This window comes from Archocentrus centrarchus (assembly GCF_007364275.1).
Source record: "Archocentrus centrarchus isolate MPI-CPG fArcCen1 chromosome 18 unlocalized genomic scaffold, fArcCen1 scaffold_23_ctg1, whole genome shotgun sequence".
NCBI lineage: Eukaryota > Metazoa > Chordata > Actinopteri > Cichliformes > Cichlidae > Archocentrus > Archocentrus centrarchus.
The window spans coordinates 159,705-186,223 of NW_022060145.1; the positions used below are offsets into that span (position 1 = coordinate 159,705).

At 39.2% G+C, this 26,519-nt stretch overlaps 2 protein-coding genes across 2 annotated transcripts in view; one reads left to right on the forward strand and one right to left on the reverse strand.

Annotated features, from left to right (window-relative positions):
- Positions 1 to 3,291: 3,291 nt before the first annotated feature.
- zcchc4 (zinc finger, CCHC domain containing 4) lies at positions 3,292 to 16,448 on the reverse strand. Its single transcript, XM_030722752.1, has 13 exons — positions 16,223 to 16,448; positions 14,580 to 14,698; positions 14,414 to 14,496; positions 14,048 to 14,320; positions 13,014 to 13,094; positions 8,541 to 8,613; positions 8,307 to 8,457; positions 7,547 to 7,647; positions 4,795 to 4,916; positions 4,043 to 4,118; positions 3,910 to 3,961; positions 3,663 to 3,801; positions 3,292 to 3,546 (listed from the first exon to the last, which is right to left on the reverse strand). The coding sequence occupies exons 1-13, from the start codon at positions 16,308 to 16,310 to the stop codon at positions 3,423 to 3,425; spliced, it is 1,482 nt and encodes a 493-aa protein (XP_030578612.1). The 5' UTR covers positions 16,311 to 16,448; the 3' UTR covers positions 3,292 to 3,422.
- Positions 16,449 to 18,508: 2,060 nt separating this feature from the next.
- ablim2 (actin binding LIM protein family, member 2) overlaps positions 18,509 to 26,519 on the forward strand; it is a 128,023-nt gene continuing 120,012 nt past the window's right edge. Inside the window, exon 1 of the mRNA XM_030722549.1 lies at positions 18,509 to 18,798. Within this exon, the coding sequence (XP_030578409.1) occupies positions 18,786 to 18,798 (13 nt within the window). The 5' untranslated portion in view covers positions 18,509 to 18,785. The remainder of the gene's footprint in view (positions 18,799 to 26,519) is intronic.

A 26,519-nucleotide genomic window follows, 5' to 3' on the forward strand; every position in this document is an offset into this window, starting at 1 on the left:
TTATCATGAAATAGATTGCTTTAACATATTTCGCTTTTAAAATGGAGTTGAGTAAAATGTATATTTTTTAGGCTATAAGGATTGGCCAGTTTTTCAATAGACGATTCACAGCGAACCTACTTTAACCCTCAGACACGGCGTTATAAATTTGCTGTTGCCAGAATGGCAATGACCAAGTCGTAGTGCATTACTCAAGGCCCTGTGTTATGCCATATTATAGTGTAGTACGGTAGTTAACTTTTCAATGACTATTACAGCGTTCCACTGGTGGAGATATAGCGCAACAGATGTCGCCACGACAGCGTGGCTGAGCCTTTATCAATGCTGTGGAGATGAACCGTATTGTTTTGCACCAGCAATTGTAAAATATCTTGGTATAATTCCATGTACAATGGAGGAATATTCTAATTATATTTGTTAAGGGAGTGTTGAGGAACGACACAACACCGCATAGCTCGAACACTCAAATGTCGAGATGTAGGTTTTATTGCATTAATCAAGCCGACGTTGCCCCCTACTGGGCATAACAGGACATAGCTGGAAAGCTACCTCTACAATATCACAATAGGTTAAGGCCGACACAGGCTACAGAAGGCCTAATTATAATAAATAAATAAATAAACTTTTTCCCGGGATTCCCGGGAAATGGCTCGTCATTTCCCGGGATTTGATTCATGTCATTTTCGGGAAAAATATTAAACCCTACTCACCAGTCACCACAGCGTTGTGAGGGAGAAAGTAAAGCGACCCAACGTTCGGGAGCGTAGCACACTTCCGGTTTTTCAAAATAAAATACATCGACAAAATTCACATATATATATATTGAAAAATAAAATACAGCATTAGAGAAGAAATTAAATAATATTATGGTGCATTCTTAACTCCGTTACACCCGAAACCCACACTTTCTTTTTTTTCCATTTCTGTGAACAACACACCTGCCCTGCCTTTGCTTTCTCATATACCTGATTATCACCTTCTACGTTGGACTGTTTTGATATGTGAATTCAAATACGTGGGAACAGATGGGGGAAGCTCCATTTTTCACATATTGTTGTCTAATTAGATTTTCCGGCCTTGTTTTCCATCTGATTTCCATTTCATAGAGAAGAAGGTTGTCAGATAAAACTCTTTTGCTCCCTGCTTAGCATTTCAATCACTTCTTAGCTTCTTTAAATGCTGTGCTGGCTCTTGCCCTACTATGCTTAAATTTCCTGCTTTTCTTTCCTTGCTGAAAACTGGTTATTGTGTCATTAAGTTCCTTTGGCAAATGTAATACACATTATACACCTGGAAGCCAGGAAAAAGATAAAGAGAAAAAAAAGTCACCCTGACACATGTCAGAATTTCATTGTTGGCATTCTTTTATTCAAGACTTCTCTGACTTTGTGTCTTTCTTCTATAGCCCTTTCATGCATGAATCATGAGAACCTTAGTCAAGATTTTTTTTTTTCTGAATGTTTTTATTTCTCTTTAGGCAAGAAAAAAAAATGCAATTAAAATTTTGTTTATGAACCTATTTTTCATGGAGTTACAAATATGTCCACTCAGCTGGACACCATGCATTTGAATTTTCAACCAGAGAAATGTGTATTTAACACACCAATAAAAGAAAATGATATTGCATCCTCAGATCGACTGTCACTACTGCTAATATTCACTAATTCTGATTCTGTTAATTAAATTCAAATAACAAATAAAAAAGAACTCCCCGTGACTGGCCAATCGGTAGCAGTGTATGGGATGATCACAAGCATCCACTGTGTTGACTGATATGCAACTATAACAACAAAACAGAGGCATATACAAGAAAACGGCTTTAACAGCTGTCCACTGTACTGACCACGATGCATGAAAGGATTAATTACACACAAGCAACTCCTCTATATATGCGCAATATACATGAACTGACACACTGAAAACCTGACCATTATCTTACTCAGTAACATAAGTTTGTCTTTATTTAATGTACTTATTTTTATTTTTTTGGCTTGTCATGTTTTATTGCCTTGCTTTCACAGATGCTTGTTGAACTTTAAGTAATAAAAAATAAAAGTCAAAAATTAGAACAAAATTTTGACTTGAGTTCCTTGAGGAACTCCAAAGAAATACTAAAGAATGTGGGCACTGGATTGGCCCTCATATGAGCACAAAGGGAGAAGAGCTTTGATATATAGGTCCCATTACTGATTTGTGTCTTAACTATATGGTGATTAGTTTAGCTTCACCAGAGAACTAATATTATTGAGAACTCCCACTACCTGGACTTCTGGTTTTATATTGAATAACAAAACAAAAAGGGGTCCCACAAAAATGCGGTTAGGTTTTGAACACATTAGTATATTAAAAAATAAAACGTATTATCCTCTCTTCCACTGGGAATCAAACACCCAGGGATGACTTGACTGCTGAGTGATTAGGGTCATATCTTATGAGCCCAACTACCTTCTACAGTGAGTCTCCAGCCTTTTCTGGCTTCACAGAATCATTCCATTAAGGGTTCATGTGACTGTCAGAATAAAAGCTTAAAAATCAGTCACTGTTTATATCCACAGTAAAGAGGGAAGTGCTCTTGTGTCTGGAAGCCTTCACTGTTTGAACCAGGTAAACACTGCTGAAAGGGTGGTGTGAGACTCCTGTCTTTTCCCCATCATCACCATAACCGTGTACAGTATATAATTCTGGGAGGATGTGCTGTATACCTGTCTATGTACTTTACACCCACTGTTCCATTGCAGCTTGCCAAAACAGTGTATACTTCTATGCTTGGATGTGCACTGTGGAAAAGTCACACTAAAAGAAATTGAATGTCTAGTGCAAATGGCACTATACTTCTACGTTAACTGCAATTTTCAAGCACTGTGAGACAGTAAACCTAAACAACACTGCCATCAGCTGGCCAAACATCAACTCACCATGTGGTGGAATATAACTTAAAATCTACAGGAAAAATCGGTTAAATCAGGCCAGCAATGATGTGCTAAATGCACTCCTGCCTAAAATGTAGGGTCTTTACACTTTATTAATAACTGCTGTAAATAAAACTGGACTGAATTAGATTGTGCCTGTCTATAATTTTGACTTACGATGGTCAAAAAGGATTGAATTCTTTAATTCTTTGTTACTTTGGTGGCTCGAGGTGATTATGTGATAGTTTGATCAGTCTGAAAGTGCCTTGGGGCGACTGTTTGTTGTGATTTGGCGCTATACAAATAAAATTGAACTGAATTGAATCATATTTGATTTTACAAACTCATGTTGAATGCAAACTTTAGCTTGTGGAGCTCAGAATTCAAAGAAAGCTTTGTATTTAAGTTTTATTCTATTACAAAAAATTAACACACTGCCAACAATCATGTTGAAAAGAAAACAAATATTGTTTGGGATTATATAGTTAATAATGTACTGCATGACTGCTGGGCTCACAGAGACTTTGCAGCCAACAACTTTGCTCTCCGAGCTGCACCAGACTTCCTCTTTGTTTTAGATCTGAGGAGGGACGGATGGGATCCTTTTTTTTCGCCTCCACTGGCTTTGGCCCAATAACTAGAGGAGCAAAAACACAGACACACAAACCAGTAAGTTAAGTGTAAATATTAAATTGTATGGGGATAGTGGAGTGACAAGATTTAACTCTTAACAGGAAGGGATTCCTGGCTCACCTATCTGTGTATTTGACAGAGCAGGCTTTACGTTTGTGCTGTGGGCTTCCACAGTTAAAGCAGCCCTCCTTTACTTGACTGCTGGTACACGGGTGGTCTGGGAGGGCACAGTGGCCACAGGACTGGCAGTGCTTCCAGGCTTACAAGGAAGGCATTTAAATAAATTCACAAAACGTGCAAAATACGAGAAAGTAGTGATGTGAAAGCATTAACTGCACATCAGTTTGTATGTGATTAGTCTACCTACATGGTTTCACACATTTCCCACAAGCTGAGCAGTGATTCCATTCCCGACCATCCTGCAAACACCAGGAGAAAATACAGGTGTAACATGTACAGATTGAATGGGAACTTCACACAGTGCCTTATTAGTTTTATACCTTGGATGGGCAGAGGTTGCATTTAGCACAATGTTTGTTCAGCGATGCGACATATCTCTCACATAAAGGGCAAAATCTGAAAATGAGAAGATCATTCACTTTAAGACAAGTTGAACATACACGTCATCATTATTATCCATCATTACTGTTTCATTTAAAAAGGTTAGTTAAAAAAGGTCCGTCTGCTACAGCTGACTGTGTTGTGTTTATGCATTGCATTAGATGCCTACAAAGGCAAACTTGGAGTCGTGGTGTGTGAGCTGCTGACTTTTTTCCCCCACATATAAAAATGCTGAAAATGCAAAAAATTCCCCAAAAAAGTTAATAAAACTGACATTACGCCATCAATTAATGACACCAATTAACTCATCCATCAGTTTTTCAATACTCCGTTTAACCATCTTCTTAAATTTGTGCCTAATGTGAGAAACAAAAATAGATTCTCAGTACTGCTGCAGAGGTATCCTTAAAATACATTACAGAAAATTATTCTGCAACCAAACACCTAAACTTTCAAATTTGGGTCATAAATTTGCCCATTTTATGCGGCGATGAAAACAGATGTTTTTTATTCTGCACAGTTAACCAAAAACATGAGTTTTGTGCCAATGTATACTTTTTTATAGTTATATCACAAATCTGTGACAATCTAGAGGCCTGTTCAACCTGGTTATTACAATAAAACTTCTCTATCATCTTCTTAATGATATCCATATTGACATCTGTATTTGACAGAGTGAGCATGTTGTAACCTGTAACCCTCCTCTTTGGGAAGGATGATGTCACTGGGTGAAAGATTAGTGAAGAGTCTCACAGGAGACTGTTTTCTGCCCATCTTTCCATGTTTATACAGAGGATGGTTATCATAGTCCACCTGAAAGAAAGAAATAAACAGTTACTTCATTACTTCTTCCAATGAGAGCATATTAGACCACTGAATGTATTAAAAAACATGTATGTGTGTGTGTGTGGGGGGTGTAAAAGTCAGAGAAAAAAATTCCACATTAAATTTGCAAATTTACAAAAGAAAAAAAACTAGTATTTCGCTTCACTTAAAGTTAAAGTTGAAGAAAAATTCACATATGGAATGTTATTAGAACATCCACAACACCTCTTTCCAATCATATCATTAAGGCAGATAACAAACCACAAGCTTCTTTTCTTTATAAAATGACCTCTGACGTGGACTAAGAGCACTGGTTTCTCTGTGCAGCTGACTGTGATACCAGTGTGCAAGGACTGCCTGCTAAGTGCAGCAACATATTTCTTCACTCACATACAGTGTTGCTTGACCCAAAATCACTTTACAAATTGATCATGCAGTCATCATACTTAATGTGCTTCTGAATAATCTGGGGTATTTGAAAATTATAATGTACTACACACAATTTGAGACAGAAGTTAATTGCTATAAATGTCTATCTGAAAGTGTAGTATCCATATTTAAGGAAGTGACTCTGATAATATAAATGTAGAATTAGAATAATAAATAAAATACAATTTGGTAACGCTTTCTTTTAAGGCCCACCCTTAGGCCGTAACTATCCTGTAAGTAAATTTTAGTTATGTGGAATTACGCCGTAATTATTTTTAATTATTTTGAACTCCACACTGCTATTATTTTGAACACACCTCTTTCAATTAATCAATTATACAGGCTCAGGAGCATGCATATCATCAATGTTGGGTCTGTTGGTTTTCTATGACTCTACTACACCTACTGGTAAATTGATTGATTGATCTGGTGAGTCATTTTAGACTGCTATTATTTTGAACAGAACTGTAGCTCTTTCCCTGCATCTGGTGGTGTTGATGTCTCTGACTGGTGGTAAGCTGCACCCAATGGTTCTCCACCCAGATCTCCTCCTCTGCTGGTGTGCACCCAACGTACCACACAGTGAGGTGGTCATGGCGCTCTCCACTGTAAAAGGACCTGAAGGAAGTCTGTCTTTAGGCCTGCCCTCTTCAACTTCCTCAGGAAATACAGGTGTTAGTGGTCTTTCTTAATGACAGCTGTGGTGTTGGTGTGCCAGGTGAATGTCTCAGTGAGGTAGAGATTTTCACAGGACTATCACCAGTCCTGCGAAAATCCACCACTATCACTTCAGTCTTCCGGACATTGAGGATGAGGTTGTTGTCTGAACACCAGGGTGTCAGGTCTTCTACCCACTGCCTGTACACTGACCTGACCCATGGCTGATGAGACCAGCTACCACTGTGTCATCTGGAAACTTCACTACGAGACTACGTGAGCAGTGGGTGGGTCATTAGTATGTAGTGGGCTGAGCACACAGCCCTGTGGGGAAACCGTGTACAGGATGATGGTGGAGGATGTGTTGTCTTTGATTCTGACCCTTTGTGGCCTGCAGGCCAGGATGTCTAAGATCCATTTCCACAGAGATGAGGAGGTTCCTGGTGCTGCCAGCTTAGACACCAGTTTCTGCTGGATGGTAGTGTTAAATGCAGAACTGAAGTCCAGGAATAGCAGCCTCATATAGGAGTCTTTGTTCTCCAGGTGAACGAGAGCCTGGTAGGTCACAGCAGCAATGGTATGGGCCGTGGACTGGTTCTGCCTGTATGCATGCTAGTGGGAGTCTTCTGCCACATTGGTGGTCTGCCTCAGATGCCTCCTCACCAACCTCTTGCGAGCGCAATGGGGTGGTGATCATTGAGGCATGACAAAGAGGTTTTTTGCACGGGATGATGGTTGCTGTGGTGAGGCATGATGGGACTTTGTTCTACTTTTAAGTGCTTCCGATCTAACTTTTCCACACACATTCACATGAATACACTGGGAGCAACTCGGGTTTCAATATCTTGTCCAAGGATACTCTGCCATGCAGACTGGAGCAGACAGGATCAAACCACCAACCTTCTGATTGCCAACCACCCCAGTACCCGGTTTTTAGCATGAAAATGATTCCAAACACACTAACGATATAGAAAAGCACACAAATGAACTCTATCAGTCATGGACTAGCCACTCCAGAGCCCAGATCTCAACAGCGGTGTGGGATGATCTTAAAGAATGGAATAAAAGGCAGCCAACATTAAAGTAAGAGCTTCCGAATATCCTTCAAGAAGCCTGGAGAACTATTCTTAAAGAGTTTTAAAGAAATTACAATAAAGCTTGCCTATGAGAGTTCAGACAGTATTGAAAATAAAGATGGTCATATCAAATATGGGCATTCAAGCTCGTTAGAATTGTACAAACTGTATTTGCCTTATATACAGAATTTCTATTTATCTTTTCACGTTTCAATAAATCACTGCACCCATTTCCCATTTTTCTTTAAAAAACATGAAGAAATGAAGGATGGTGTAAGATTTAGTGTAACTTTTCAGAGTAAAATATGACAAAAATCACACAAGTGTCTGTAAGTAATATTACAGCACAGCACTCAATATTATTTTAGAAACAACTAAACTTCTAACATTGCAGTTTTTTGAATGCTTGTTGCTAGTTATATTAGCTGAGAAGTAAAACTTTTGTCCTGCTGTTACCTGGTAGTCCAACATGCTGAATGATGGAAGACACGCCAATATCCGAGGCTCAAAGTAGTATGGGAAGATCCAGATCATGGGCATGTCAGCCTTACTGCTGTCTGCAGATACAAACACAACATGTGTGTTAGAGTCAAACACTGGACTTCTGTTACTAATAGTAGCAGAAATGTCCGTGCTCTTTGGTTGGGCCATGCTGTGATTTGTTGCTATAATAACGTAAGACTGCTCAAGTCAACAGTTTTATACTAACAGCAGTACAAATGACTGCATGTAAAAGAATTGTCTGAAAATCTACAAAGTTTTTAGGCTCTTTAGGCTCACTCACTGTTTTGGTTTTGCCATCTACACAATTTACTATTTTGGTTTAGAATTATACTTCTCATCAACCAACCTCCATTCCAACACCAAAAAGCCATTAGCTGGTGAAACAAATAAGTTTTCAACAGCTTAAGAGACACATTTTACTCTCAAGAAGTGGTAGAGACAAAAAAAAAGAGCGACAAGGACAGAAAATATTGGATTCACAAACATAAGGTAGACACAAATAAAATCATAAATTTATTTTAGTGGTGGTCCAGCTTTGAAGAACATGCAACTTGGCAAATGTTTGCAAACATTTTAGCCATATCAACTTTAAATAATGATAAAGTTTTATAACGTTTTATGTTTACAACCTGTACATAGAAATCCATCTAACTGAAGGATGATTTTAAAAAACAAAAATGTTTCACATTGAAAGGTCCACAGTGATGCTGACCAGAGCTCTGCAACTTCTTCCATGCCTGAGATATCCGAGAAAAACTGTTGGCCAGGGGCTTTACCAGACCACCAAATGGAGGGTCAGCTACCATTACCACCTTCTCCTTATCAGAGTCTCTGAGGAAGGCCTTCAGGATTGCACTGGATGACTGATAAGAGAGCAGGCTTTGTCACACAGAGCTGCATATGGAAAGCTTGGCTCAATAAAGCTGGACATAGGCTCAATTCGTACCTCTCCACCAAAAAAGTGATGATTAAACATGTTGTAATGACAGAACTCATCTTGGCTGTAGAACTGAGCATATCTGAAATAGAAAGAAATGATTAATTATTTGGCTTTTCTATTATGCAACAGATTATCTTGTATTTTGGGAGAAAAAGAAAAAAAGAACATAAGTTTGAACTTATCTACTGCTTGTGTCACCAAGTTAGGTGAGAACACACCAGGTAAGGATAAGGTGTCTGACTACATGCTAAAGAGTATAACCCGGGAATATACCCATCTTGCACTTCTAGCCTGCACAATGCTTCCAGAAACAGACAGCAGAGAAAGAACTGCTTTAAACAACAATATTTGATCTTCCTTTAGTCCAGATATATTACCTTTATCATGCAGAGGTCTAAAAGGTACACAACAAAACAGAACAGTTTTATTAACTCTGTATGTGAAACATATGTAAAATTTGAACGAAAAATATTTAGAATGCTGTAAAAATTATTACAGTAGATCTGACTTGAGACTATGTCCTAGAATGGGTTTTTGCAGAAAGCTTGGCATGAACTCACAGGCTTCATCAAACTTCTCATTAACCATAAACTGGTTTCCTCTCCATGTGTGCGCACGTCATAGGATGAGAGGCAGGGTACACCCTGTACAAGTCACCAGCCTGTCACAGGTCTAACACAAAGACAGACAACCATTCACAGTCATATTTACACCAATTAACCTAACCCCAGTAACTGCATGTCTTTGGACTGTGGGAGGAAACCGGAGTACCCAGAGAAAACCTATGCAGACATGTGGAGAACATGCAAACTCAACACAGAAAGACCCCAGTGATGCTGACCAGAGCTCTGCCACTTCTTCCATGCCTGAGATATCCAAGAAAAACTGTTGGCCAGGGGCTTCACCAGACCACCAAATGGGGCAAGGTGGAATCAAACCTAGTATCTTCTTGCTATGAGGCAGCACCACACCACCATGCTGCCTTCACTAAAAGCAGGTGCCTAATATTAATTAAGTTGCTCTCGTGTTGCCAAAAGAGCTGGCAACAGATACTTTTGCTTCTGTGGGTTATGGTATGACCTCCATAAGTCAGGCTGGGAGACCCAAGACTGAGGCTCACATCCAGTCGCTTAAGAAACACAAGGTGATCTAAGTAAGTAAGTAAAGAAACAAACACTACCAGGACTGAACAATTACTAAACAGCCTTCTGAACACTAATTTCAAAGACTGCAGACTGACTGATGATATATATATATATATATATATATATATATATATATATATATATATATAAACTCTTATAACATGCGCTTTCCATCACGTTCCTCCCTGAAGAAGACCACAGATCATCCTGGATTCTCTGGAGCTGGACCTGAGGCATACAAAGAACAAGCTGGACCAGGTTCTGAAGAACTGGGATTAACACCATAAACCGGTCATCAAGAGAATCAGCAGCATCCAGAGAATGCTGAGTAAAAGCACCATGGTGAAGGAATTCAAGGTCTAATTTATATGACAAAGCCATTTAAAACTACAGTACCTGCAGGTAACTATGGTTGAACAAGTATTTCTGCTTGTGTCTCCTATAAAGGGTCACTCTGAGAATGAGATGAGGGTCACTGCACCATTTAAGTTTGCAGCTTCATCACTGTATAACTCTAAATCACATCTTTCTACCTCACTTTGATCTTTGTGGCCACTCTTCCAGCCCTAAGAAGAGGCTGAATGAAGAGAGATTTGAGAGGCTTCTTAAAACACTCTCCTCCATCTCCAAAAATCTCAAGGCCCAACTGCAAAGGAAGGCTCTACTGTTGTGTACTAAAATAATTACACCTACATGCCATTAGACTAACTCATTTAGAGTAGCAGAGTGAGTGAAATTTACGTGTATTTAGGCAGCAGTAAAGAACAAAGTGGGCCAATCAAGGCATACTTCATTAGGTTAAAATGATACCAAACAAAATACTTGTTTCTTTTTTCTGCTCTCTGATTTATGCAAGTATTGCCAGTGTCCCTTTCTACTACTGAAGCAAAATATGCAAAGGCAGAACCATTTTTTTTTTCTGAAATGAATTCCATGTTTTGGTAGTGACACATTTTGGGAGAGGAACAATATTACAAGATAGTTTAAAAATGTGCTGCCCTAATTTTCTTGCTGTCAGGTTTAAAAAAATGGCGCAGTTGATTCTTGTGAAGGAGTCGCTCTCATGAATCAACTAGTGACGACACTCCCTGGCCAATCAGTGGCATGCTGTTGTTTTTCTGCGTCACATTTTTGGATCACCTCGGACCACTTGGAACACAGACTGAGTGGGTACTAAAAAAAGTACCTGGTACCTGATACTAATGGAAATGCCAACAAACGTGCAGAGTCAAGTTGATCCGTGCTAAGTAGGTACTAATGGAAACGCGGCATTTGAGCTTTCATCAATATCTCCAATTCATCCCTTTTGTTGGGCAGAGAGTTGACATTTCCCATCCATGATGACTGTTGACAAAAAGGGCTTATATCTCCACTTCCAAACCTTCCTTTGCACCAGCATGGCAACCACGAACCCACATCTTTATCTCAGCTGGAACAGGGTGGTATCTTCCAGAATTTCTGCATTTCAATGAAAAAAAGCTCTTCTCGAGTAAACTTCCCTACACAGAAGTATCCATCACTACTTGACAAAACAAAAATAAGATAAAAATACAACAAAAATAAAGTTGAGTAAAGATCAGAGCTACCAGACTCCGACGGTGCTCCCCTTTGTCACTGATTCTGTTCATAATTTTTATGAATAGAATTTCTAGGCGTAGCCAAGTGGCAGGAGGCCTCAGAATCTCAACTCTGCTTTTTGCATGGTTATGGCAGCATTATGTTCTGGGGCTGTTTTACTGCCAGTGCAAGTACATTGCACAAAGTGGATGGATTAATAAAGAAGGAGGACTATCTCCAAGCTTTTCAAGTTCACCTCAAATCAACTGAGACTCAATTTGGTGTTCCAACAGGACAATGATCCTAAACAGACATCAATAGCAGTTTTTGGAATGGATAAAGGCTAACATTAAAGTTTAAGCACATTACCAATGTACTACTTTGCATAGGTGTATGGTAAATCACCCCTATACATAACAAAAATGTCATTTTTGATGACGTAGCTCATCAATTGATGAGCAGAAGCTGTTTTTTATCATCAGAAAGATGTTTTTCAGGAGGCTGTAGCTCAGGAGATAGAGCAGGTCACCTACAAATCAGAAGGTTTGAGACTTTCCCAACATGTGTAAATTTACAATTCTCCTTAGATGTTCATTGAGTTACTTGGATCCCTGGCTGCTCCAGTGTGCATGCCAAAGTATCCTTGGGAAGGATACTAAACCCCAGGTTGCTCTCTGATGCAACTGTCAGAGTATGAATGTGTGTGAATGTTAGAATACTTAACCGTAGAAAGAAGTTCTTGTATGAATGTGCATGAATGGGTAAATGAGGCGTGTTTTATGAAGTGCTTTGGGTGCTCAAAGTAGAACCAAAAGAAGAACCAGTCCATTTACCATGACTGCACTTCTTCTGTTAGGCATGGAGCTGACTTGCTGGACCTGGGAGGGTTAAGGTCCCATGCACTGGCTTTTTTGGCATCACTTTCAGGTTTGGAAATGAAGTTTTTCAACCAGCCTCCAGCGAGTGTTTGTTTTTTTTTTTGTTGCCTGTAAATGTTGTATGTAATGCAGATTTGATACTGCAGACTTCAAAATGTTCAGCACAAAGCATTGATGTCCCTGACTTAAACAAAAAAAAAATCACCTCAGGCACATTTTTGGTCACACTAATACTGAATGCCACTCTGGTGACCTTGCTGGATTTCACAGTTCCAAGTGCCACAAACAAGTGCATATATTAATTTTGTTTTCTTTGTTCTTTTAAAATATACTTTAAGAAGTCTGTACTACAGTAAAAATCAGGTAAGGGTAGCATGATAGATGTTTACTTTGATTACACAAATTATGTAGGAATAGGTAATGGACAATAGGTATTATTATTCTAGACATGAATAATAACAGTATATTTCAAAAGTAACTAGGCAGCTCTTTCTCTTGACAATACTCTTTTAAGACAACACAGTTTGGGGTCAACTTGAAAGAAAGGCAGATGTGAAATATAAAAGTAAGGTCAGAGGTCAAATGTGACATATTTGGATGCAAACCGTAATATGATATTTAGAATCCCCATATACCAGTATCATTTCCTAAATGTTGCCAATATAAACAAAGGCAGGAGAATTTTAAGCATAATTTTAAAGATAAAAGACATTTAATTCAAATATAATACAAAGTTGGACCTAATGAAAGTTTTATCAGAAAGTTAATTGGTTATCACAAAGTTTTATCAGAATTCATTCAAAACTTTTTGAGAAATCGTGTTTCCAGACAGAACGACACACAAACACTACAAAAAACATAACCTCCTTGGTGGCGGTAATAAAATAAGACAAACTTACCTGAAGTCAATGTCCAGCAGGAGACTCTTCATTGGCTGGTGTTTCTGCTCCAGATTTCGCAGCTTGATCAGCTCCTGCAGTCTGACCCAAAAAGCAACAATCATTACTAATCAAAGAAAAAGGTCTCTAACTGTTTAACATTAGCAACATTTAACTGAGATTTGACTAATCAAAATATTTAGGTTTTTATCATATGACAGTTACACCGATTATTGAATAAGGCTGCATACAATTTCGGCTTTTCGGGCCACACATGTACAATGAAGGCAATGAGTCTGTGCTATTTGTCAGAAATCAATGCATCAGTGTTATTTCTGTCTGTGAATGAAACCCAACTAACAAAAATAAAAATTAGAAAAGTTCATTTTATCTAGTGAACCTCCATCTTTGGATAAAACATGTTTAGGACACACTAAAAATGTGTCTATGCTGGAAAAAATAGCTTATGGTCACTGCAGTGAAAAACCTCCATGGTGTAAACATTGAAACATTGAAACATTTACACCAATATTGAAACCTACAATTAGACCACCACAAAATATCAAAACTGTCCACTGTCTCATTTTCTTTCCTCAAGGATCATTGCTATGCTTTTAGTACTGACCTTGTATTTTGTCAGCTGTGGCTCAGATTAGGAAATCATTTAACTTACCAAAAGTTCCCAGAATGATGCATCTTTAGGCGTGCTTTAAGGATAAGAGGCCGACTGATATATCACTGATATTAGCTGTTTGTTGATATATTGGTATATACAGGGGGCAACCAGGCAGGGTCCCCCTTGGTAACGGACGACTGTGCTAATGGCTGCGCCACTAGCTAACTGTGACAATAGCAATTCATTCCGGTAGCTAACAGCAGAAATTCTCAGGATTTGGTTAGTGTTTTCATCATAATGGTTGTGTCTGTCACAGTCAAATTACATACTTTAGTTTACATAATGGCTCCGCTTATGCTGAACAGATCCATCAAAAGAAGATGCTCCACTATAACTGAATCAAATGTTCTGATACCTTCAAAGGTCACACATGCCTCACCTGGGTGTGCCCACACAGAGCATCTTCTTGTATCCCAGACCAGCTAAGGTGTCCAGGAGAAAGTGCGCGCTGCGCTCGGTGAAAAGGTACTGGGCATTGCTCTTCTTGTTGTCCAGTGGACGCAGCAGCACACTGGGCCTCTTCAGCTGTGCTGCAGTGATGAGAGTGGATCTATGAGCAGAGTGAACGCTGTGCTCTCCTGGCAGGAGCAGAATCTGACAGTCCTGACAGAACAACTTCTCATCAAGAGGAAGGGAGGCAAACTTTTGAAATCTGAGGGGCAAATTATAAAACATCCCAAAAGTCAACAAAGTCAGTTTTTTTGTTTTGTTTTTTTTTTCACAAAAGTTCAGTGCAAATTATCACCTATTCCAGTACTCCTGATGGGTGAAAGGGGGCCTCTTTGACTGGTTTTCTGCTTCTCTGGCCAACAGTCTGGCTTCTGAAACCTTTGAAGTATGAGAATTTTAACAAATTGATCAGTGTCATACATCTGGTTATTTTTAGCTATGTAATCTTCCCGTGAGCCTACCTTTTCATCTTCCCATTGAAAGAAGTTGCAGTCTTTTCTGTCTCGACAGGCAGAGCATGCATAAAACCTCCGACCTTTTTCTCTTCCTTTGCAAACCTTTTCAAAAAGCAAGGTAGGACCTGACAAAACATACCATGCAATTAAAAGGTTTGCAAAATTACACTGAGAAAAATAATAAGTGTTACTGTTTAACCCCAGAAAGTCACACAAACACAGACTTAAGAATTCGTCTCCAATTCTGCTGTCCAATCATGCTGTTTACACCAATATCTGAGTCTACCAACATGCTGGTCATGACAGCCTTCTGAACTTCAAACTGAGTATTAATATGGGGAAGAAAGGTGACTTGGAACATTGCATGGTTGTTGATGCCAGGCAAGAGCATTTTGGGCCCTTTGGTCATGATATATGAATTCTGGTGGAATAAAAGTCAGCCTCTGCCTACATAATCTTTTTAGGCAAGAAATTTCAGAAAATAAATATTAGAGCACAATATATAACTATAGAAAGTGATGTAGACAATTGAGTATATACTGACAGAAGGGGCTAAAAACTGCTCATCTTCAGGGATTTTCCGACACAACCAATAAAATATCCAGTGAGCTTTAGTTCTTTGAGCAAAATTGCCCCATTGATGCTGTTGAGGGCTGAGGAGAATGGCTAAACTGCTTTGAGCTGAACATGGTATGCAGAAGACCATCTCTGAATGCACCAACATATTGGACCTTGAAGCAGATGAGCTACAGCAGCACAAGACGATACCAGATGCCACTCCTGTAAGCTATGAACAGGAAACCGAAGCTACAGAATTGCGAGCACATAACAAAATTGGAAAAATGTTACCTAGTCTGATGACTTTAGGATTCTCCTGTGACATTCAGATGGTAGGCTTAGAATTTGGTGTAAACAGCATGAAAGCATGGATCCATCCTGCTTTTGTATCAGCAGTTCAGGCTGCTGCTGGTATAATAGGTGGGAGATTTTCTCTTGGCACACTCTGGGCACCTTAATAGCAAACCAGCATAGTTTAAACACCACAGCGTGCCTGAATATTGTTGCTGATCTATCCATCCCTTTATGACCACAGTGTACCCATCCTTTGATGGCTGCTTACAGTAGGATAATGCCCCATGTCACAATGCTCAAATCATCTCAAACTGGTTTACTGAACCTGACAATGAGTTCACTGAACTCAAATGACCTCCACTGACACTAGATCGCAATTCAGAAGAGCACCATAGGAATGTGGTGCAATGATGTGTAGTCGACAGATCTGCAGCAGTTGCGTGATGCTTTCATGCCAGTGTGGACCAAAATATTTGAGAAATGTTTCCTGCACCTTGCTGAATCTTTGCCACGAATAATCAAGGCAGTTATTAAGAAAAAAAAAAATGGTCCAACCCTGTACTGTCATGGTGTACCTAATAAAGTAACCGGCGAACGTTTGTCCACATGGAGTAGCTGTTTGAAGACGCACCCCTATTAATTATTATATTTACATGCAGAATGTATTAAAAGACCATGCTCACATGTGTAATTTAACGAATAATCATGTTCTAAGTGTTTTCAAGAATTAAAAAAAGCAACTTTAAAACAGGAGGTTTCCTAAAGCAGTTTGGCATTGTTATTCTAATTAGACTCACCGTGAGAACAGCATGGCGCTGTTTGCGCGTCCTCAAGGAGAATAACTTCTATTCCAAAACTGTTGCCGTGTTCTTCGTTTCCATCCATGTTGTGGATGTTACGCAGTCAAACAGCTTTTTATTTTAAAACCTTGAACACAACGCCGAGTTACACTGACAAGTAGAAGTTCTCTGGTGTCTTGTCGCGAAGATTTGACGTCATAACAATGTTGTCGCAGAAGACAAAACGGTTGAAAAGGGCATCGATCCTGTTTACCATCCAGCCATCCACTGGGAATGGGGTTGGTAGTGGTTGATGGGAGTGAGATTGTGATAAAATATCAACGTGTTATAACTCACTCTTTTTAAAGAGTGGTTTTGTCAATAAATTTCTATTAAAGAAATATAACTTTCTGGAATAATTAATTTCAAAAATTTCTCAGTTCGATTAATGGTCTCTCTTTCACACACAATGCGGTTTGTTTTCACCAACAGGACTATAATCCTTAATCAGTAACACGCTGTTTTTTTAAGACTACAATTCCCATAAATCCCGTACCACGAACTCATTGGCGATGACTGAACAGAGCGCTCGATGCTGAAGCTTCAAGACACAATACGCCCTGAATTAAAACAGGAAGCTGAGTGTATGTCTTCAAAGTAAAATCGTTAAGATGGGGATAATTCAACATATGGGTACACAGAGCAATATTTTAGTGAAAAGAGAAGGAATCAAATACCTCTAAATTATTTTTAACTATTTTGTATGTGAATGTGTTAGGAGCCCAAAGTTCCAGCATTCGTGTGAATGATTGAAAACACACTAAAATACGAACAGTTACATTTTCCAATATTAATGGTATATGTTATGCCGTCTTCTGGTGGGTCTCAGCTTCACAATAGTTTTTACCCCTCAGGCTAAAAAAGGCTGAAGTTCAGTGAAGTTCAGTTCAGTTCAGTTCAATTTCAATTTCAATTTATTCACTCAATTAAACCATTACATCAAACATTCTATTACAACACTTGCTATACATGAGTGAAAAGGGAGCAGGAAGAAGAAAAAATTCTTGAACAAAAATTCGTGAACATGATGACTTGAGAACAAAGCGACGTAGGATTTTTAGTAGATGTACCTTCATACAATTCATGCATTTTGTTTTATTTTGCAGTTTACTTAATGGCAGAGTATAATATGTAGCTATACCAACGCCACTATTTCAGTTTTTGACAAAATTACATTCAAAGCCTTTTCCCAATTTGCAGTAATGATAAAAGATGTTCCACATTTCATTTTTGATTTTTATTCCTTTTATTTGAACTTGGCCTGGAATGTTCTGACAATATTACTACAGTTTTCAGTCAAAATGATGATGAGGTTTAAAGGACTGCTTTAAGCGTTTTTTTTTTTTTACTTGTTACCAATTACAAATAAGAAGAGTTGATGTGTTTAAATAGACCTTTGACAAATATCAAAGTAGTATAATCACTTTATACTGTCGTGAAAATCCAGCTAAGAATACACTGTGATTACGAGAGCATTCATATATATTTTTTTTCTATTTTTTATTTATTTATTTATTTATTGGCCTTTTACAGTTATGTTTGATCGCGGTGGGAAGGCACGCTGTGGATGGCGACTGGTGGAGACTCGAGCCTGCGCCACCCGCACCGCCACGCGGCCTGTATATGGTCGCCTGCACGATCGCTGAGTCAGGGGTGACACCCCCCCCCCCCCCCCCCCCCCCCCCCCCCCCCCCCCCGCCGCCTTTTTTTTTTTTTTTTTTTTTTAAATTTACATTGATAAGCACTTGTGGCTGCTGCAACACAAAAAGTATGGGTTTTATAGTGATCGTGGACGCTTAGTTTTGCCAGTAAAAAAAATTATAAGCCAGTTATTTTCAGGCCTAGTAAAGTAAAAGTACTCATTTTCTTATAGGGCTGGAAGGGCATATTTCATGTTCCTGCATGCGCTAATAAACATGTCAGTTACAATCAACAGTACGATTAAAATCTTAAACGCCTGTAGAAAGATATGAAAGAAACAGCAACAGAAAAACCACTGCTTGGCCATTTAAAGGTACATGACAATGCAGGTACGAATGCAATTGTGCTTAAGGAATATTCAGTTTTTATAATTATTTATGTGATATTTCCATTTGATTACTATTTAAGTCGTTGAAATTTTACTGGCTCGGGGGGGGGGGGGGTCAAACTGATATTTATTTTGAAAAGATCCACCGGACACTACTCAATCTCTCCTTCTCTCTAGCTTGATTCTAGCATTTCTGTACCGTGCGCCAACACCCAGCCTGCACCGTCTGCTGTACAGACAGCTCTGCAGTGTGTTCAGGACATTGTCCTCACAGTGCAGCTGTTTGTGGAGGTGAGTGCGGCGTCCGCAGCCAGGCACAGCCGGGCTCTCTGCTGCACTCCCCCGTGTAAACATCTCCCTCTCATTCATTCGGCTGGCTGCCACAGATGCTTGTGCGTTTTGCGGCTGCTGGCATCCTCCATGTACTGTTAATGTGGATAGTGACTTGTTTACTGTGCATCATCTGACTGGAGAAGATATCTGACTGGCACTATGAGCAGCACTGGTAAGACCATTTTACTGTAGGGCACACTGCCTTTTTTACTTGTGCAAATGGAAATGCATTATTGTTACTAGGAACAAGCCAGTAATATTTTCTGTAATTTTTTTTTTAAAGAATCATCATGAAATCCAATTAGCTGTGTTGATCAATACTGAGTCTTTTCCTTCTATGGCCTAGTTAATACTATTTTTCTTTTATCTTTGGTGTAATCAATATTATATGCTCAGGTGGGGAATGTATGATCAAAGTGTATTTGTAATCAGTTAGAACACAACTTGTGCATTTCCAATCTCTGCTACAAGAGTCGCACCAGAACGCACCTAGATAACAAAATTTACAATAAAGGCTAGAAGCTGAAATTGAGAAAAAGCTTCAAATTAGTCATGAAAAATTTAATCATTTGAGCTAATTAGGATGCAGTTACACCCACAGTGGCTTTGGTGGTTCTTTTCATCATGAGGCTCTGCAGTCACTAGATGGCTGTTTGTCTACAGCAGCTCTGACTTCTGGTGAGGTGCTGCCACAGCTGTCTTTGTCCCTGAGGAGGGAAAAAAATGTAACAAAAAGCTGACCTTTATTTGAAGTCTTTGTGTAGTGTCAACTACTAAGGCAAGTGCCGATCTGTTTTACTCGTGCAAATAAATGCTAGCGCTAAACTCGCAACACAAGTTCTACAATAACAAGTTCCTAATAGATAATAATAAGAACCCTTCTCAGCATGGGGTGTGGTGGTAAATAAAATGCCATTAACACAAACATTTGCTTAAGGGTAGATGTGTTATACCTCAGGAATAACACAAATTATCATTGTGACCTGTAAATAAAGAAACCTAATGTTGAGCTGGCATTAATATTTCAGTTGATGGTTACATCTGCACCACACTCTGCTGTTTTTTTTTTTTTTTTTTAATTTTCATAGAAAATGGAGCTTTCAGACATATTGTTAATATGAAAGGGTCTAGTTAAACTATGGTCTTTTCCTATCCCAGTAGTTTAGTATATAAATGTAACAAAACAGCGAGTGAAAAGTAATTTAAGTGTAAAAATGAAACAAAAGAAAGTAGAAACAGTTTGTCTTTGATGAAAGGGCAGTGACTTATGGCTTGTGTCCATAACCACAAATGAACAGCTCAGATTTCATGACTATAACCCAAACTGGTGTGAAACTGTGTTGTTTCCAGGAATATAAAAGTAAAAAGATTTGCTTTTATTCAATATTATTAAAACAACTGTATATATATATATATATATATTAAATGTCATTCCTGGAATCTCCTGGAGCCACTCTGCCAGTTTGGGGGCCATTGCCCCGAGTGTTCCTATTACCACCCTGTTACCTTCACCTTCCACATCTTTTCTAGCTCCTATCTGAGCCCTTGGTATTTATCGAGCTTCTCGTGTTTTTTCTTCTTGATGTTGCCATCACTTCCTGTGTACTATGCCAGCCACTTGGTTATGGCATTCATGTATGCCCTGCCTGCTAGTATCTTGCACCCTGCTGTTATGTGTTGGATTGTTTCAGGGGCATCTCTGCACAGCCTGCACCTGGGGTCTTACCTTGTGTGGTAGACCCCAGCCTCTATTGATCTTGTGCTCAGAGTTTGTTACTGTGCTGCCATGATTAGTGCCTCTGTGCTGTCTGTCAGTCCTGCTTTGTCTAGTCATTGGTAGGATTTTTGTATATCAGCCACTTCGTCTATCTGGTACATGCCGTGCAGAGGCCTGTTCTTCCATGATGGTTCCTGTTCTTTCTCCTCTTCTTTCTTGGGTTTCTGCTGCCTGAGGTACTCACTAAGCACATGATGAAAACTCTGACAGGCCACATGTGTCCCACATGCCACCAGCTGACGTTCACTGCTGTAGATCCTAGTGGTATGGATCAGTGAATCAATATATTGTTCACTCCTGGCATACAGCTGGATGTCATCCATGTACAGGAGGTGGCTGATGGTTGTAGTCGGTATGCATAGCCAATCTTGTTAATGATCTGGCTGAGGGGTTCAGGCCTATGCAGAACAGCAGTGGGGGCAGAGCATCTCTTTGGTACATCCCACACTTGATGGTGACTTGTGCAATTGGCTTGAAGTTGGCCTCTAGTGTTATTCTCCACATTCCCACTGAGTTCTTGATGAAGGCTCTTAGGGTCCTGTTGATCTTGTATAGTTCTAGGCATTCCAGGATCCATATATATATATATATATATATATATATATATATATATATATATATATATATATATATATATATATATATATACGTGGACAAAATTGTTGGTACCCTTCTGTTAAAGAAAGAAAAACCCACAATGAGACATTAAATTTTAACTGTGGTTCAACAGACTATTTTAAAAACCAAACTAATGAAACTGTCCTGGACAAAAATGTGATAGTACCCCTAGAAAAGACTGGAAATAAGTTGACAACAGGGACATGTTAAACTAGGGTGTGTCTTGTAATTAGCATTGCAGGTGTCTTCTAACTTGTAATCAGTCAGTCTGCCTAAAGGGTAAAAAGTAGTCACTGTGCTGTTTGGTATCATGGTGTGTACCACACTGAACACGGGCCACATGTGTCTTCTAAAGAGAGAGCTCTCTCAGGAGATTAGAAAGAACTATTGAAAGGCATTTCAAGGTAAAGGCTATAAGACCATCTCCAAGCAGCTTGATGTTCCTGTAACTACAGCTGCATATATTGGTCCTGCACAAAAGTTTAATGTCCACCTGACTGTCGCCACCCTCTCTGGACTTGGCTGCAAGAGGAAAACTGATGCCAAACTGAAGAGATGGATAATAGGAATGGTAACCAAAGAGCCCAGAACAACTTCCAAGGAGATTAGAGGTGAACTCCAAGGTCAAGGTACATCAGTGTCAGATTGTCCATCGATGTTGAGCCAATGTGGACTTAATGGAATACAGCAGAGGAGGACACCACTATTGAAAACAAATAATAAAAAAGCTAGACTGAAATGTGCCAAAATGCCTATTGATAAGCCATGATTCTTGGAGAATGTCCTTTCGACAGATGAGACAAAACCAGAGTTTTTTGGAAAGTCACATCAGCTCTATGTTCACAGATGCAAAAATGAAGCATACAAAGAAAAGAGCACTGTACCTACTGTGAAACACAGAGGAGGCTCATTTATTATCTGGGGCTGCTTTGATGCATCTATCACAGGGTGCCTTGAATCTGTGCAGGGTACAATGAAATTTCAAGACTGTCAAGACATTCTGGAGAAAAATGTGCTGCCCAGTGTCAGAAAGCTTTGTCTCAGTTGCAGGTCATGGTTCCTCTAACAGGATTAGCCAAAACACACAGCTAAAAACACCCAGGAATGGTGTAGAGCAAAACACTTGACTATTCAGCCTTCTATGAGCCCTGGTCTATTTCCTATTGAATATCTGTGGAAGGAGCTGAAACATGCAGTCTGGAGAAGGCACCCTTCAAACCTGAGACAGCTGGAGCAGTTTTGTTAATGAGGAGTGGGCCAAAATATCCATCGATAGATGCACAAGTCTCATTGAGAGTTACAGAAATTGCTTGAAATCAGTGATTGCCTCGAAAGGTTAAACAGATCATGGTCCACCAACCAGCCTGACTGATGTATTCTTTCTTTCTCTGTTTTTGTTGCTCTCTCTTTCTCTCCCCTGTCTCTGTGTGTGCATTGAAACACAAAGGTGTGGTTAACACCTTTGTGTTTCAGTGGGCGGATCTTACTGGGTTCCCACTCCACTGCTGAACACACCTGTGTGCAATCAGCTCATTTGACTGCTACTTAAACAGAGGAGTGACCTCGAGTCAATGCTGGATTGTTGTGTTACTCATGTTAGTGATATTGGCTCTTAAACATACCTGTCTGAATTCCTCTTTGGCGAACTACCTGTCTTCTTACCTGTGTGTTTTACCTGTGCAGATTTCCCTGGTGTTCCCAGAGAGAGGAGCTGAGAGTGGAGAGAGTGTGAGATGTTTGTTTGGACCTACCTGTTCTGTGTGGCTTGGACCCCTGCCTTTGTGTGAGAGAGTGGCTGTTTATGGAAATCCCCCAATCTGTGGTTTCAGACCGCACCCTATGGAAAGCTTACCCTGTTCAATCATTGAATATCTGGATTGTAAATAAAACTTTGAACTTTTAGTCACAAGTCCCGTGTTTTGAGTCCGTCTGCTTGCTGAGTCATCACACAACAAAATATTAAGTTAGGGTTGCTATCATTTTTGTCTAGGCCAGTTTCATTATTTTATTTTTTTTGGCCACAGCAGCTTTTATTAACAGTGGAGAGTGACAGGAGATTGGTGGGAGTGATACGGGGGAGGACACGTGGGAGTTGGCGACAGGCTGGGATTTGAGCCTGCGCCGCCCGCACTGCTACGCGGTATATGTATGTGGTCACCTGCTCAACCTCTGAGCGATCCCTGTTTGTTTTTTAAAATAGTTCTGTTGAACCACAACTGAAAAGCAATATCTGAATTTCATTAAATTAATTTTCAGTAAACTTTTATTTGTTATCACTTTTGTCAGTTTCAAGTTATTTTAGTGACAATTGTGTTTCTTTTCTTTCTTTAACAGAAGGGTACCAACAGTTTTGTCCACGTCTGTACATATACAGGGACCTGACATTTTATTAAGTATACCATGCTATTACCAGTTTGGTAGAGCTGCTCGATTATGGAAAAAGTCATAATCACAGTTATTTTCACTATCATGAGTGCTCATTGATTTTGCAAACACACTGAATTTACTGCATTTAAGAAACAGTGAATACCTTGAAATCTAGTGCGTTTTGACAATCTCTTGAAAATAAATACTAAATTAAAAATAAAATACAGAATATATAAATCAAATATAAAAATATGAATCAAATATTAAAAATATATAAATAAATTGCAATGTAAATAAATACATTATAAAGTAAACACAGATAATAAATAAATAGATAAATAAATAGAAATTAATGCCAGTTACCACTACTAATAATGCTAGGAAAAAATAGGACCAACTTACTTAGAACAAGTAAATTTGCTCACATTTTAGTGCGCTGCCACAACATATTGACAGATCCTGTACATGTATTCAGAATGTTTGTTATTAACATTGGTAGGGACATGAGTCAAATCAGTTTTCAGGGTTTTTGATGATGAACAGGGGTTTGGGGTGATGCTTATTACACCCATGGAGCAAATATTGGTAGAGACATATCCCTACCATCCCACGATCATAATGGACATTATTTGATATTAGGAACGTGTCTCTACTGTCCCTACCTAATTCTGTGCCCCTGATTCCAGTCAGGCTGGCACATCATAGCCCAGAGCAAACAGAAAACATGTTCAGCTTAAGACTAAATCAGAACTATTCAGGCTGACACAGCAAATACTGGTTATACAGGTTATACTGGCAACGCTGCAGTGTCTGTGTTGCGGATGATTCAGATACCACCGTGCAGCAAATCTGTTTTAATTACCTTTCTGTTGTGTCCCGGTGTTTGATATGTGCTGTGGCCGACAGAAACAAATAAAATGCCACTCTTTTCCCATCTGGGTCAGTTTTTTTTTTTGGGTGTGAACATATTTGTCCCTTCATGTCGGGTTACAGTGTAGATTTCCCACACAATGATCAATGGTAATTAACACATAACGCACCTGCACAAGCCTATGTGCCGCCAACATCGGTGGCCACTTCTGTAGTTTACGTTCTAGGCCTCACAAAGACTCAACGCTCCAGAATATGTGAGGGCTAAGAGTATACTTGCATTGCATAATGTGACAAAATAATTTGAACAATAATCGTTTTTTGTCAATTACACTGTTTTTGTGATAGTTTGGAGCAAAAATCAAAATTGAAATCAAAATTCAATTAATTGCACAGCCCTACAGGTTGGACTCTCTTTTGCATTCACAGCTGCCTTAATTCTTCATGGCATAGATTCAACAAGGTGCTGAAACAATCCTCAGAGGTCTTGGTCCATATTTACATGATGTGTATATATATGTACTTACATGAATCATGCAGTTGCTGCAGATTTGTCAGCTACACATCCACCAGAAGACAGGTACACTCTGGTCATAAAGGGATGGATAAGGTCAGCAACAATACTCTGGTAGGCAGTGATGTTCAAACTCAGCTGGTACTAAGGGTCCAAAAATGGACCTAGAAAATGTCCTCCAGAGAATTAAACCATCTCTCCCAGCATTAACCACTGATACAAGGCAGGAAGGATTCATGCTTTCACTCCAAATTCTGAGCCTAGCATCCAAATGGTGCAGCAGAAGGCAACATTTTTCCAATCTTCTTCTGTCTAGTTTTGTGAGCCCATGTGAATTGTAGCCTCAGTTTCTTCTTCATAGCTGACAGGAGTAGCACCTGGGGCCGTATTATGCTGATGTAGCCCATCTGCTTTATGGTATGCTGTGTGTTCAGAGATGCTCTTGTGCATACCTCAGTTGCCATGAGTGGTTATTTGAGTGGCTTCCTATTAGCTTTAAGCAATCTGACTACTCTCAACTGACCTCTGGCCAAGGTTGATAACTGGATATTTTCTCTTTTCGGACCATTCTCTATAAACTCTAGAGATGGTCGTGTGGGAAAATCCCAGGATAAGCAGTATCTGAAATACTGCGATCAGCCTGACACTAGCAACATTAGTGGGGTGGGGGTGGGGGGTCAGAAGAAAGTTGGCGCAGAGTGAAACTGGTCCTTAAAAGATAGAAGCTAAAATGGTTCATTTAAGACGCTTGGTGAAGTGAGGAGCTACACCAGGGGCCAGTATAAATAATTATTATTTTGACCATGATGGAAAATGAGTACCAAAGGTCTCACATTGAGATTTGACAGCTGTTGGACATCAGACTTCTGATCTGAATTGGTAACTAATGTTTCCACAGGCTTTTTGATGACTAGCATGCTAACGGTCCTTTTTGGCAAAATGATACATTTATGTTCTGTGATTTAAGTGATAAATACGTAAGAAGGTAAGTGCTTGTAATTCTGCTTTGGACATACTTGTAGCTGAGAATGTCAAATACATTTTTCAGAATTAACAATTTTACCAGAAAAAAAAGGCTCCATTTTCAGTAATGTGTCATAGCTTGCACAGAATTATAAAATCCAACCATTACGTCTAATTCTGTGACACCAGCTGCTTAAAAAAATTGTTTATTTAACTATTTTCTGTAGATAGTGGTAGATAAACAAGCCAGGATCATTGTTAGTATTAGTAAGGAAAGAGACTGAGTTCTTCAAGGGAGAAAAATGGATGGTTCTCAGGTTCACTGACAAGACCTTTGCATTTGGAAGCACTAATGAGAGTGCTGCAGTATGTCTTGAGTTTTGAGACAGCACACCATTGTAACCTGCTGGAGAAAGAAACAAACCTGGAGTTGCATTTCTCTGTGACTTTGCCTCCTTTCTTTGAGATGCCTTTTATGAATGTAACCTTTTAACTGATGAAGAATGTTGGCAGGATGTGTGATTAGGCATTCAGGGCCCTGTTCCAGGAAGCATGTTCAGCAAACTCTTAGTTCAAAAACAAACTTTTGATGGACCTGTGATATTAGTGACCCAGACAGCCCAGACTGTGGGGGCAGATCTGTCCTCGTGTCACTTTCTATTAAATAAAAACTGTTTTTGCTGCAGTTTGACAGTTCCTTTGTTTAAATAATTATTCAGTAGAAATTTAATCTATTGATGGAATAGCATGCTCACATTTGTATTTTTCTTAAATATTTTTCATT